This window comes from Syngnathus acus, chromosome 3 (genome assembly GCF_901709675.1).
Source record: "Syngnathus acus chromosome 3, fSynAcu1.2, whole genome shotgun sequence".
Classification (NCBI taxonomy): Eukaryota; Metazoa; Chordata; class Actinopteri; order Syngnathiformes; family Syngnathidae; genus Syngnathus; species Syngnathus acus.
In genome coordinates this window covers 12,049,492-12,062,889 of record NC_051089.1, presented here as the reverse complement: position 1 = coordinate 12,062,889, position 13,398 = coordinate 12,049,492, and the positions used below count along the sequence as shown (strand labels likewise).

The 13,398-nt window shown below is 44.2% G+C and overlaps 1 protein-coding gene across 1 annotated transcript; it reads right to left on the bottom strand.

Annotated features, from left to right (window-relative positions):
* Positions 1-12,846, bottom strand: mapk6 (mitogen-activated protein kinase 6). The gene is given in 10 exon segments (XM_037247161.1): positions 1-2,164; positions 2,395-2,512; positions 2,642-2,837; positions 3,213-3,377; positions 3,535-3,679; positions 6,737-7,015; positions 7,017-7,055; positions 7,458-7,478; positions 7,480-8,283; positions 12,639-12,846. Coding segments are annotated over 9 exon segments (2,262 nt in total). The 5' UTR covers positions 7,696-8,283; positions 12,639-12,846; the 3' UTR covers positions 1-1,081.
* Positions 12,847-13,398: the final 552 nt, after the last annotated feature.

Genomic DNA, 13,398 nt, shown 5'->3' with positions numbered 1-13,398 from the left:
AAGTGTTTGCCTTTAAGTTTATTTTTGATATTTTGTAGAACAGGAGAACCGATGATTACAAAAAAGTCCATGTGTTCTACATGCTACACATTAACCTAACTAGCATGCTTGTCTGAAAAAAGTACATAGAAAAAAGAAAAAAAAGTCATACAATTAAAACTGACGTACAATATACTTACTATTTACTTTAAATGTACCTTTCCTCTTGCCTCCATGCACGCAATGTTTGATACATCACATTGATTTAAAAAACAAAAAATTAAGACTTTTAGGTGCTGCCCCCCTACTACAAACAGAATGCACCTATAAATAAAAAAAATTGATATCGATGGAAAAATGGAAAGCTTCAACACAGATGAATTTGCATCCTACCATAAAAACAAAAAGGAACACTTGGACGCCCAAATAGTGCTGAAATGAAAATGGTCTTACCGACTCCTCGCTCTTCAACAATCACATTGAAATGACAATTTTTCGATAAAATAAATATCGCACGTGCTAGAAATAAATAATGATCACTGAAAAACACCTCACTATGTTAAACGCTAACATGAGAGAGATTTCAACTATGAGACCACTTCGTTTCATGGTATGAGGATGGTCGTGGTGTGTAAAGCACTAGTGCGGCTTCGAGTGTCTCTCGCGGCTGTTACCTTGAGGTAGATAACACGATACATTACGCCTACGATAATGGTTGCTGCTGGCATCATGTGTCACATTTACAGTATGAAAGGGCTGTAAAGGAAGCTTTTGCTCTTTTGCCGTAAATCAAAAACCCATCAAATCTTTTTCTGTCACACCCCAACAGCCAAATTATAAAGCCGCCGAAACCTCGAGCGCCGTCCCGATGCCTATTTTCCGTTCGTCTACAGTACGTGAAGCCAGTTCAGCAATGAGGGTGTAGACATGAACCCATGAAGGCCTGGGCGTCAAGGCGACCGAAATTCTAAGAAATCATCCATCTGCACTCTTAAAATTGACTTTTAAAACAACAAGAAAAATTGGTATGAAATGATTCAAGTAGAAGAACAAAAACAAGACAAAAACTAAACAGGCTGTCATAGAGAGGACATTGCTTTTTCTAGTTAAGATGTTTGAAGATGCTGCTGTAGGTTTTGTGGGCGATCTGTGGCGAGCATTTGACAGCACAGGGGGTGAGTGACGCCTGGATGGATTTCAGAGGCAGCTCGTCCGGGCCCAGAGAGTCCAGCTGTACGTTTAGCACGATCTCGGCGCTCCGGGTGAGGAAGTCCTCGCCCGACTCTCTCTCCCTGGCCTCCGGGATCTCCATCTCCGGGTCGGACTCCGCGACGCGCTCCTCTGTCCGGCCAAACAGGTGGTCCAGGTAGCTGGTATACGTGCTTTCCTTCTGGAAGTGCCTGTCCCGGCATGCCTCGTCGATCTCGGCCACTCGTTCTCCTGAGCCAAAGCCCTCCCAGGGATGTGCAGGCCGGGGGACTTCGCTGCCGACCAGCGCCAAGCCGCTGCCTCCCCCCAGCTGGGCCAGGTTGACCAGGCACTTTTCCTCTTTCTCCTGACTTATAGATTTAGACATGGAGCCCGAGCGAGGGGCCTCCAGTTGGGAGACTGAAGAGTTCAGCTCGTTGAGGAGGCCCACCTTGCTGAGCAGGCCCACCTCGCTGAGCAGGCCAACCTCGTTGAGGAGGCCCACCTCCTGACAGGCCTCGGGCTGCAGGCTCAGCTTGATGGTACTGGCGATGAAGGAGTCAAAGTCGAAGCCTTGTTGGCCGGGTGGCTGCGTCTGGTGTTTCTCCTGCTCGTGGTCCTTTTCCGCCAAGCTCTGGGTCTTCTCAGCCTCCCGCATGGCAATCTGGGCCTTCACCAGCCCATTCTTCTCGCACTTGCTCTTGGCCTTGCGGTCAGCCTTCTCCTTGCTTTGCTGCTCCTTCCAGTTGGAGAGGTCGATGATGAGCTTGGGCTCGTAATAGTGGTTGACTTCGCTGTCCCGCCAGATGAGGTTGTCCAGGTAAGAGGGGGACACGGCCTTGTAGTTGCACGTGTGGCTACACTGCAGGTCGCAGTATTTGTTCTCGTGATGCTCGTCCGGCCACGACCGCTCCGACGAGAACGGAGTGGAGTAGTCGAAGGAAAGCTCGTCCAAGAGCTTTTCCCGATCTCCGTCGGCGTATTTCCGAGGGTCCACCTGAAACACGCAACAGGTACAACTCAGCTCGCAATTCTCTCCCCTTTGTTAGAACGGCGGCGTATCTCAGGCTCAGAAAGTAAGCAACAGCTCGTAACCGGCAAAGCCTGTAAATTGGCGCACGAGAAAGTCAAAGTCTGCAGTTAATCTTCATGCTATCTTTTGAACACTGTCACGATGGCACCAGTAAGAGAATGTTTGATAGGCAGTTAATCTTCAAACTCGCGTACCTGAACCACTTCCTCATCCGTGACATCAGAGAGGGCCCTCGGGTCCACTTGGACTTCTTCTGGGTCGTGAATGCTGTGCAAGTGCCAATCAGCCTCTGACAACTGGCTCTCGTGATACCTGATAAAGAAGGCCAGGGCACAGATAGTCAGAAAATAAGCACTGGTTCACAGGCAAGGTACCTGCTGAGCCTGCTAACCAACTAGCATTCAGCGAGTTAGAGAGAAAGGAAGTTTCACACACACGCACCTGTCCCATGTGTGGCTGTGGCTCTGGTCCATGAGCAGGATATCGTCGACTTCATCTTCAATGTGGAAAGGGTGCAAAGAGATGGGCTCGTCCAGGGGAAAGGAGTAGTCAGCCATGTAGGGGTGGGCCAGCGCTTCTTCCGCAGTTAAACGATCCATGGGGTTAAAGGTCAAGATCTTTTCTAGGAAGTCCAGGGCTGCACATGAAGACAAGAAAGAAAGAAAAGATAGGATACATTTGAAAGACGCTAACCGAATGGCAGTGTAACTCGTGAGTGTGAGCCTGCAGCTACATCGTAGCGCCCCCCCCCCGCTTTATCATGGATTTTAATTTAGGCCATTTTGACACAAGTCTGAATTTAAAACGGCATGTCCCAGGGTAGTACCACATTATGCCACAACAAGCCTGGCAGCACTGAGTTCAGCTGGAAGAGATGCTGTGTTTTTAAAAACAAGAAAAAGAGGCTGAGCAGGCCCACAATTACTGTGGTTCCCACACTGAAAGGAAAAAAGATGCCTGACGCATCCCCTGCGATAAATGGGGGTTCGCTGTATTTCCACTAGGTTGATACCTTGAGGACTGACGTCAGGCAGCAGCGTGGTGAGTGGTGTGTGAGGTTTGGACATGTCGTTGCGGATGAAGATGGGTATGACGCTGTGGAGCTCCTGGCGGTCTTCCTCTCGCAGTACCGGGATGGACTCCAGGATCAGCTGCATCTGCTCCAGTTCATGGGCCCCTGAGCAAGGAGGCGAACGTTATTCAGGAATATTCAACACTTGGCTGAATTTGCTCCGAGCGCAGCAGAGGTGTTGCTTTCTGCTCAGCCCAGGCTGCTTAAACAAACGACAGTGCCGCTTTGCAAATATGGCATGACGAACTACGTCAACGTTTACCCGCAAAGAGCGTTTTCCCAGTGAGCATCTCTGCAAAGATGCATCCGGCTGCCCACATGTCGATGGCTTTGGTATAGTTGTTTGGCGAGAGCAGCAGGCGGGGAGACCTGTACCACTTGGTGACAAGACCTTCAGACAGGTGACCCTGCAGCAGCAGCAGAGAGAGAGAGAGAGGGAACATTTAGGGCACTGAGTATGAAAGCAGCACACAGAGGGTAGAAACAACAACAACAATCGAGAGTTTCATAATGACAAAAGCTGGTCCTATGGTGTGTGCAGCGTTCGAGTGTACAGCTCATGCACGCGGCACAGCAACAGGACAAAGAGCGCATAGAGAAGAGACAGTTGAAAGGGTGGAGAGCCAGGACACGTGGAGGCCATGTCAGCACTCTGAGAGCAGGATAATCCCTCAGGGTCACACTCGCACCAATCTGCATCAAGGACCGTGAACACAAAAGGAAGTTGGCCTCTGAGGGAAAACGACACCTTCTCTGGCCTCATGCTTTGGTAGTGTGCGGCGAGGCCAAAATGAAATGCTCAGCTCACCGCTGAACAAGGCTCCTGTTTCTGCCCTAATTTAGTGGCAAATGCTCATTGCCACGCTATCCTGAGGCCTGTCCATGCTCAAGCATGCTGGCTGGCTTTTGTAACAAGATAAGAGCTCGCTGAGCATTGAAGTGATAGGAAGTGGGTCATTAGCATTCATATTAGCATTTGCATCTAGCCTCATTGCGCGAGTGATCAGCGCATATGAAGAAAGCCTTCGATTGCTACAAAGTTTCACAACGAGCAAAGGCTGGGTCAATGGCAAAACTAGCAGATGAGGGCCACTCAAGAACTTCTTGCCAAACCCCCAGTTTAGTCAAGTTCAGCTACAATGCTTGGGGAACATGAGATGAACATTTCAGGTCCACTCAAGCCCCACATAGCCACGGACTCTTAAGAGAGTAGATAGAACAGGTCTGGGCAGAAGCATGCCAGTGACATTCAAACCTCAGACATTTTTTCAATTCCAACTTAATCTAGCACATCTCTGACATCAATTAAAAATAGAATTCATCACTGCGGTATCACAGGCCACGTGAGCATGATTTATCAGATAATCCACTCCAGGAAGCCCATTACTCTAAACAGTTTACAAACACATACAGCCTTCGGAAGTTCAAGTTAAAGTAAAAAAATCAAAAACAAAAAAAAAACCTCAGCTTCTTCGGTGTGGTTTGGCTTTAGAAATGATCATTGCTGTCTGAAATATAGGTCAAGTGTGTGCGGTTTTGGTTTGGAAATTGAGCTGGATTCTTGTGGCAATCCCTGTGAGCCCTTGAATCCCAAACCTAAATTCTTGCCCTCGAGGCTACAAGTTCACCATTATTTTGGATGTTCAAACTGTTTTTGTTCGGGGGGCTCGGCCAATTATTTTACACATGCATGCGTACCCTTAAAATACAATATTACAATTTTTGAATGCTAAAACTACAAATTTAGTCTAACTGAGGGGAAATGGAACATACAACTTAGTTTTGGATGAAGTTAAAGAAGTGCACGAGTCTCTTTGGAGGACAATCTGAGTGGTTAAGGTCAGATGGTTGCACGTGAATTCCAGTTCATTCTTGACGTGGAGCCACCACAAGGCTAAACACAGGGTTGGTTTCCACTCACATAGCGTGCGTTCTCAGAACAAAAGGAGCGATCTAACGCTTCATGCCAAACCCCATTCATTCCAAATAATTCTAAGGGACATTAGTTTATACCTCATCTTAACTTTATCAGATTCAGCGACCCAAGGTAAATGCAAGTTAAAGTTGAGAAGTATTTTTAACAGCACTTGAGGACCAAACGAGCCAATGTTAAAGTGACTCCTTTACATTAATAATATTAACATGCCTGTTTTGGCTCACTTTGAAAAGAGAAAAAGTACAAAAGTGGTTGTCAGCGCAAACTTGCAAAGGGATCGAGTTGAACTGGCCAGCTGACACTAGCACACACCCAGCGGCTGCAGGACAGCTTAGTGCAGTGGGGTTCAGGGGGTGATGGGTTCATTTTCAAGTAAGCCTGGTTCAGTCTGAAACACGACCCCTACTATCAAATAGCTGCTGGTGCCATGTAAAGGGTAGTTAGTGGGTAGTAGCGATATCGGCATTCTGTGTCTCTACCTCACTCGCAGTACTATTGTTATCACTCAGGAGACAGACAAAACACAGCAGCTCTGTTTGGAAAGAAGAGCAGCCAGTTCAAAGTCAGCCTGACTACATTGACCACAGCATTTGTGACCTTGCTGGAAAGTCAGCAGACAATGGCCCGAGCACAAGAAGCCAGACCCCCAGCCCTTCAATTAAAGAGTCTATCGAGGCCAAAAGCTCACATGGAACTAAGCCAGAAGAATGCTGCGGAATTAAAACACTTGAGTGAAACGCATTTCTTCCCTTCTCACAGTGTGACTCATGTGAGAACACATTTGTCATAGATTTACCATGGACGTGGCAGTTGGCACAAAAACAATGAGCAGTTCTAACGAGTCGGCACGGGAAAAAAAAAAGTGGCAGCCGTCACGATTCTATCTAGCCTTGCAATGAATGAAAAGGCACCAGCCATAATGGTTGAGTCACGTGGGCCCGTCAGACAAACCGATGACTAATCTGAGTCACGCATGTGTGACAATGGTGAGAGCAAGTAAACCTCCCCGGTCCCCCACCTATATTTTAACATCACGCCACCATATGGGCTTCAAACAGAATTCCCTCATCCCTTTTATAAGAGTGACGACACACACAAGGCCAATACAAAAAAAACTTCCATCTGGCGATGATACACGGGGAATCACGTCCGCTGTCATACTACTTGCAACCTGTTATTAAAGCTGCAGACAAGAGAAAACATGCTCTTCGTGTTTTAATTTTCAAATGTAACCAGGATCTTATAAGAAACCAAAGAGACATCAATTCTGCTGTTAAGCCAACAATAGAGAATGTGTGTGTGTAAATTCAAAAATGATTGGCAATGTGTTTTTCAAAAGCTTCACTTCTCCTGAGAAGGGAAACAGAGGCGTTACCTCACGGAACCGCATCCCATCTTGTTGACTTCCTGCTCTGAAACTGCGTCACCCCTGGGATGACCACATTACTGTGCGATCACGTAAACACTACATGGCAAGGGGAAGCACTTAGCCTTTTGGTCCCAATGACTGTACACTCCTCTTTTCTACCTTGTGGGAATAGTGGGGGTCCATGATGCGGGCCAGACCAAAGTCGCCAATCTTCAGCACCAGGTCCTCTGTGTTGACAAACAGGTTGGCGGGCTTGAGGTCGCGGTGGAGAACGTTGGCAGAGTGGATGTATTTGAGCCCCCTGAGGAGCTGGTACATGAAGAGCCTGGCGTGGCCCTCGGACAGAAGGCCGCGCTCCAGCAGCTGACACAGGTCTGTCTCCATGTACTCCTGCACTATGTAAACCGAGTTGACCTCGGTCAGGGACACCACATCCTCTCGTTAGCCTGCGACCGCTGGGGCCCAACGTTTCAAAAACCTAGAAAGGACATAGGCAAGCAAAGGGAGTTATTTGGGGGGGTTGTCAGTCATCAAATCATCTCTGCTTGACATCCAAGTTTAATTTGTTATAGTCCCATATATGTATTCTAGTCTTTTGATTTTCTGATCATAAAGGGCCATAAGAGGCAGATATCGGCCACTGTCACAAGTACAGATACCTTGAAATAAGGCTGGTGTCTGTACCGATACCTGGTATCGATACTAAGGTTATGGCTACTCTGCCCTATGCTTCTTTTGAGTGTTTTCATCTTGTACGAGTGGCGGTGTATCTGAATCACACTTAGCTCATAAAATAAACAAACCCAAGCAACTGCAAACTTGAAATTTCCCGAGTTTATGTACCAACGTATATCACACTAAATCGAGAGTACATACATACCTTGACTATATTGTCGTGGTCCCAGGCGCCTTATAATCTTAATTTCTCGGAGGGCATGCTTGACACTTTGGGGATCAGTCAGGATAATCTTCTTCACCGCCACTCGCTTGTCACAATCGGTGTCAACCGCTGAGAAAACCAGGCCGTTCCCTCCATAGCCGAGAGGCTTCAAGTCCATGTAGCGAGAGCCCAGGTCGAAGCCGTGGATGTTCATCAGTGACTCAAACTTCTCGGCCATAATGACTATTACTTCGAATGTTGTCTCTAGCTTGCTTTAATCTGTTTATGCTAACAGAAGACCCCCCCACCCCGCCTAAACTGCCTCAGATGCTACACTAACAGCCCTCCAAATGCAGTCAAACCGCTTCCAGGTAACTAACTCCCGTCCCTGGTGCAGGCCGTAACTGTCAGATTAAATTGTAGTTTAAAGTTCTTCATCTTGAGTGAGGACAATTTTGAAATCCAACACCACTCCTGGTGAGTGGCTTCACTTAACAGAGCAGTTCTTAAAGAAATCAATGGAATGGACGTTGAGGCTAATTAAAAATGCACTGTTAAGCGCTAAAAGCACACGGTTGCATTCTCACAGTGGTATACATTCAGTGTATAACTGGTCCTGAGCAGCTTCATGGGAAATGTGCCAATCTTTATGCTTTTGTTTCCTTTTTTTTTTTTTTTTTTCTGAATGATTTTCCTAATAAAAAAAGAAAAATTGTGAAGACCCTGGCCTTTAGATTGGGGTGTTAATTGTGAGCCTCAGTGATCAGGTGGCTCAAGCTCGCCACAGTCACAATCGAAACAATCCTCCATTTTAATTGCCTAGAACCTGAAATACAAGGGGAATCACAAAAGAAAACATGTAAATTACACAAGTATTGACACCGCTGCTTGAAATTAAAAACATAAAGGTTCACTCAAGGACAGTAGTGAAAAAAGCACTCAGCGCCTATGCTATACAGTTCTGTGCTACAATAACGCGTTAGCAATTAAATCGTACTTAAACTCACTCACCCTGTAATCAACTGCAAAAGAAAAAACTCTAGTCAACCACAAAAAGTACAGGTACAAGTAAAATCAATAAAGAATAAATACAGACACCTGAAGAATCTACTAAACTACAGTAAGGATTATTTGTACTAATTGTTACAACTCAATCGCCATTAAATCATTATTACAATATAGTTAAAACACTTTGCAACATGTTACGATAAATGAGCCCGCGGTCAACAATGTTTAGTGTATATAGTATTATACTTCGTTACTGTTGTCATTAATAGCAGGGAACTCTACCCACCCGCTATAGTACGGTTGACCTGTTTAACATACACCAAGCAACCTCAAATTAAATAATAATCGTGGGAATAGTGGGATCCAAAAAGACGGTATTTATTGATTTTTACACCCGAACGTGACATTGGCGGTGGAAATGAGACCAACTGACGGAAAAGGGAGAGGTGAACATTAGCTTGCGTGATCGTAGACTTGCCATGCGTAGAAATAAACGTCGATTTATGGATATAAAAGATCCCCACAGATCCAAAACACATTACCAATGTGAAAGAAATATTAAAAGTCGCGTAAAGACAACGAGTAGGGGGTTATTTTAACGGAAAACCTCACCGCACAGACAAAGGGGCCGTTGTTGGCGAGGCGACTGACTACGTGGTACAAGCTGCCCCACCAGCACAAAGCCGACACAAGAGACTCACAAGACGGTCCATCGAGGGTCACAGCGACAATCCGAATGAACGCGGAATACTCACAGTTCGTATTCGTCGCATTGGAATCGATAGGGATGAGATTAATCAGACCCGGCGGAGGTTCGAATGGGCTCCGCTCCCGGAGCTCGGCCGATCTAATGCAATCGCCATTTGGCACAGCACAGACAGACGAAAAACGAAGCCGTGACGTCAGTTAGATGCCTTCCCTGACTGTAGGATATTTAATAATCACTCCGGTTCACCTTCGAACATGCTGTGAAGGTAAGCTAAGTTTTCAAAAGAGAGATGGCTGCAAAACTGTGTGAATTTTCAACATTGTAAACTTTCCATAGGAATTGACCGACATAAATAGAAATAAACATACTGTCCTGCATGTTTTAGCATTTTACAATGCGAATGCCTCTTTGAAGACGGTACAACTGACGCATGATAACGGTGTGGCTTTGAATTTGCGCTCCACATTTCCGATTCGCAAGTTTCAGGATATTTGAGTGGCTTTGAACGCAACACTACGGATGGGCTTTGAGTCCACGTAACAACGCCTGATTCAAAATCCAATGGGAGATTCTTTCCACTTCAAATTGGAGCAGAAAAACATGTTATTTGTAAACATACAAAATCTGCCTTCAGCCAGTATAATTATACTGTTCCATATTAAACTATACTCCCCTCACATTGAATGCAGTCTTTTAGAAAGGCAACAGAAGATACATGGTCGCTATTTACATTATTTTTTCTCTTTCCAGTGGATTATGTCATATAATATTGTAGTAACACAAATACAGTGGTGATTGGGGAAAAATATCTCACAGTAATCACAATAATGTAAGGGTGTATTTAGTCATTTGGGGACCCAAGGCTAGCTCAGTCACGGGGCCCTCCACATAATGAACTGACAAAAATTTGATTTTAACCGCAACACAAAATTAAGTCTCTGAAACACATCTGGGGGATTACTATTGAACACATAAAGCATGCAACACTTTTACTCTAATTAATAAGAACATTAATTAATCATCATTTAGTAGTACACTTTCAACCGCATTCATTCTCACAAAGATTTTATCACACCTTGATAATGAAAAGTGTCATTTGTGTCACTTGGATGTTTTTTTTAAGTGTGTGAATTAGGACTAAAGCAGTTATTGCTTAAAATTATAGAACATTTTATCAATATTTTTTATGTGGCTCAGGCAATTGCTTACAGAGTATTTCCCTAATATTAAGTCATATATTACGATTTGAAATATGTTTGTTCTATAATTTTGGAGACGTTCTTTTTCTGTTGCAAAAATAATGCCGCAATGTGCTCCCTTTGCTGTTCCAAATAATTGGGGTTCAAAAGATGTTTGATTTGCTTCTCGCTGGCTTATAACTTCGTCAGCCGATTAAAATGAAGCAGTATTGCATTAGCAGTGTGTCAAAAAGGAAAATCCCCTTGCATGTCTCACATATTCACACACGCAACTCACTGCAGTTGGCGGATTTACAAAATCCATCTGGCAGCATGCACGATGCGCAGGCTCTTTCTCTTCAATCACCATTCAATCCAAAGGTTAGGTCCACCGAGAGCAAATATGACGAAGGGCAGCCTTGAGTTTGCTCGAATCATCTTTCATTTCATTCACGCTGCACTCACGACTGTGTGAACGCTGTGAATGGCCGGACGGACGCGCACGGGGCGGGATGGAAGGGAGCGCACATCACAGTGCAGCATCATCGCCATCCGCAAGGCACACCATGTGAGCGAGCATGTGCTCCACAATGCGGATGCCTCAGCCTTATACAGGCCGGGATGGGCTCGGCTCGGCTCGGGCATGCCCACTTGATGCTGTGCGGGATGCGGCACATCTTATTGGTCCCTGATAAAGCAATGTTAAATACTGCATGTGTTTAATTAGTCTTACTATTAAAATTAGTTTTCCACTATTAATTGCCTTATATAGATTATATTACTAATCACTTTTTTTCCATGACTATATTAATTTTTCTGCACACTAGTAGGACAACTAAGGCATATTATTTGCTAACTGTGTGCTAGTAGGGGTACTGCTAATGACCTAGAATTAACGTGAACGTTCAACACTTTACTATTTATTAATTAGTAGTTGCAAGCACGTGTCAACTAGTGCATTAGATTGGCCTTGCTAGTAAAATGTAGTTGTCATATTGAATTAATGGTGAAACGGCTTTCCATAAAGCTGTTGGAGAAATTATTTGATATCCTCGATAGTCACCGCAAGGTTGTATTAGTAGGCTGCAAATGACACTGGCAGTGGAATACTGTCGTTAGTAGGAAAAGACACCGTGAGCTTACTAGTCTGCTGACTTGTGTTACTAGTGAGGACAAAGAATAGTACACTAAAACATGGACCTTAGAGTGAATATCAAGATTATGGAATTAAGGTTCATGCAGTGTCCAATAATTAAATGCATACAGCGCCAAGTTGTGTCTAATTGGACTGCAATGTTGACTGTATACTTTAAGCTGCTGTTTAACCTCATCTATCTACTGTATGCATATATGCATCTACCTACGATCTATCTATCTATCTATCTATCTATCTATCTATCTATCTATCTATCTATCTATCTATCTATCTATCTATCTATCTATCTATCTATCTATCTATCTGTCTATCTGTCTGTCTGTCTGTCTGTCTGTCTGTCTGTCTATTTATCTGATTGTCGAGTATCTGATTGTCGTACTTTCCTTTCCCACTTGTTGTCAATCTGAATCTAAGTGTGAAAGGTTAACTATCTCTATAGTATGTGACCTGAGATTGACCCAGTCTAGGGTGAAAACCTCTATTTTGTACAGTTATCTCAGATAGGCTTGGATAGAAAAAGGATAGATGGCGTAGCTATTACTGTATGTGGTGAGGATCTCCTTCCCTCAAGACAAAAACTGATTAGAAAACCGAGAGATAATGGCATACAGATAGTATGGTAGTATTATAAGTAGTACTGTAGTAATGTAGATTGTGTGTCTGGCAGTGAAACCTTGGTTGTAATCGGGACGGGACTACATAAGCAGAATTGCTTCAACCCGCTTCACTTTTCGACAGGTCGTGTAAAACAAAATGTGAAATGAAGTTCTAACAAGTGTGTTGTACTTGCCCAAGTAAACAAAATCAAATCAAATTACAGTTTTCTCAGTTGCTTTAGTACATTTCTCAGATCAGTTGTATTTAACTTTTAAGTCCAACACATTTTGTGCCCCTGTTTGATACCCATACAAAATATTAGTACTCCTCTTCAACGTAGGGGCACAAAGTGAGCTTTTTGTGTGACACTGTTGACCAAAACATCTTTATCATTTATTGCCAGCAGTACTGTCTTTAGAAAAAATATACAAAGCGTATATGAACCTTTTGCATTATAATTACACTAATATTCCTTAATAATTCCACAAATTAATATCGCTTCACTTTCATTCACGCCAGATATTGCCACTTACCAAAGGTGAGACTATCCCGATGTGACCGACGCAATAACATGATCTCCCAGTGTGCGGTCCACTTAAAGTAATGCATCCAACATTGCTAGTAGGCTGTTTGACAGGTGCAGAGATATATCAGTATATACGTATCTAGTAAATATATGAAGGTACTGTCAGAGTGTTGGCGATGTGTTATCCTACTCCATGTGCCTCTGTTTGTGAGGCGGAGCTCATTGGAGACTTAATATAGGCCAGGCCAGAGAGGGGAGGAGACTGCTCTCTGTATGGCCTGGCCTGTCAGTGTGTCAGACCTACGACCGTTTGTGTTCACTGCCGCATTTCCACTGTGCCAATGAATGGTTCACAACCTATATTGAGTCAAGGGTCACATATATTGTATTAAGAGAAGGCACACCTCAGCACCAGTAAAAAAAAAAAAGTATAAATGGGTCATTCCAGGATCACAGGACAATTTTAGAAAATTAACCATTTATTGTGATATTTTTTGGTTATATTGATATAAACATGGACAAAATATGAAAAATTGAAGAGGACTTACCTTGGGCCTACAAAGTACTTGTGGTCAGAGCAACGAGCTTAATGATGTCATTTCTCCTGAGTCGTGGAGCTCACTTTTTGTGTCTGGCCACTATTAAACTGGCAAAATCCACCAGATTGTATCCATCTCAGGGGGCGGACACTTTAACACTTGCTGTTGACTGCAAATGACATCGCAGTTGCCAGGTCACAACCAATTACAGCTCAGCTTCTGAAAACT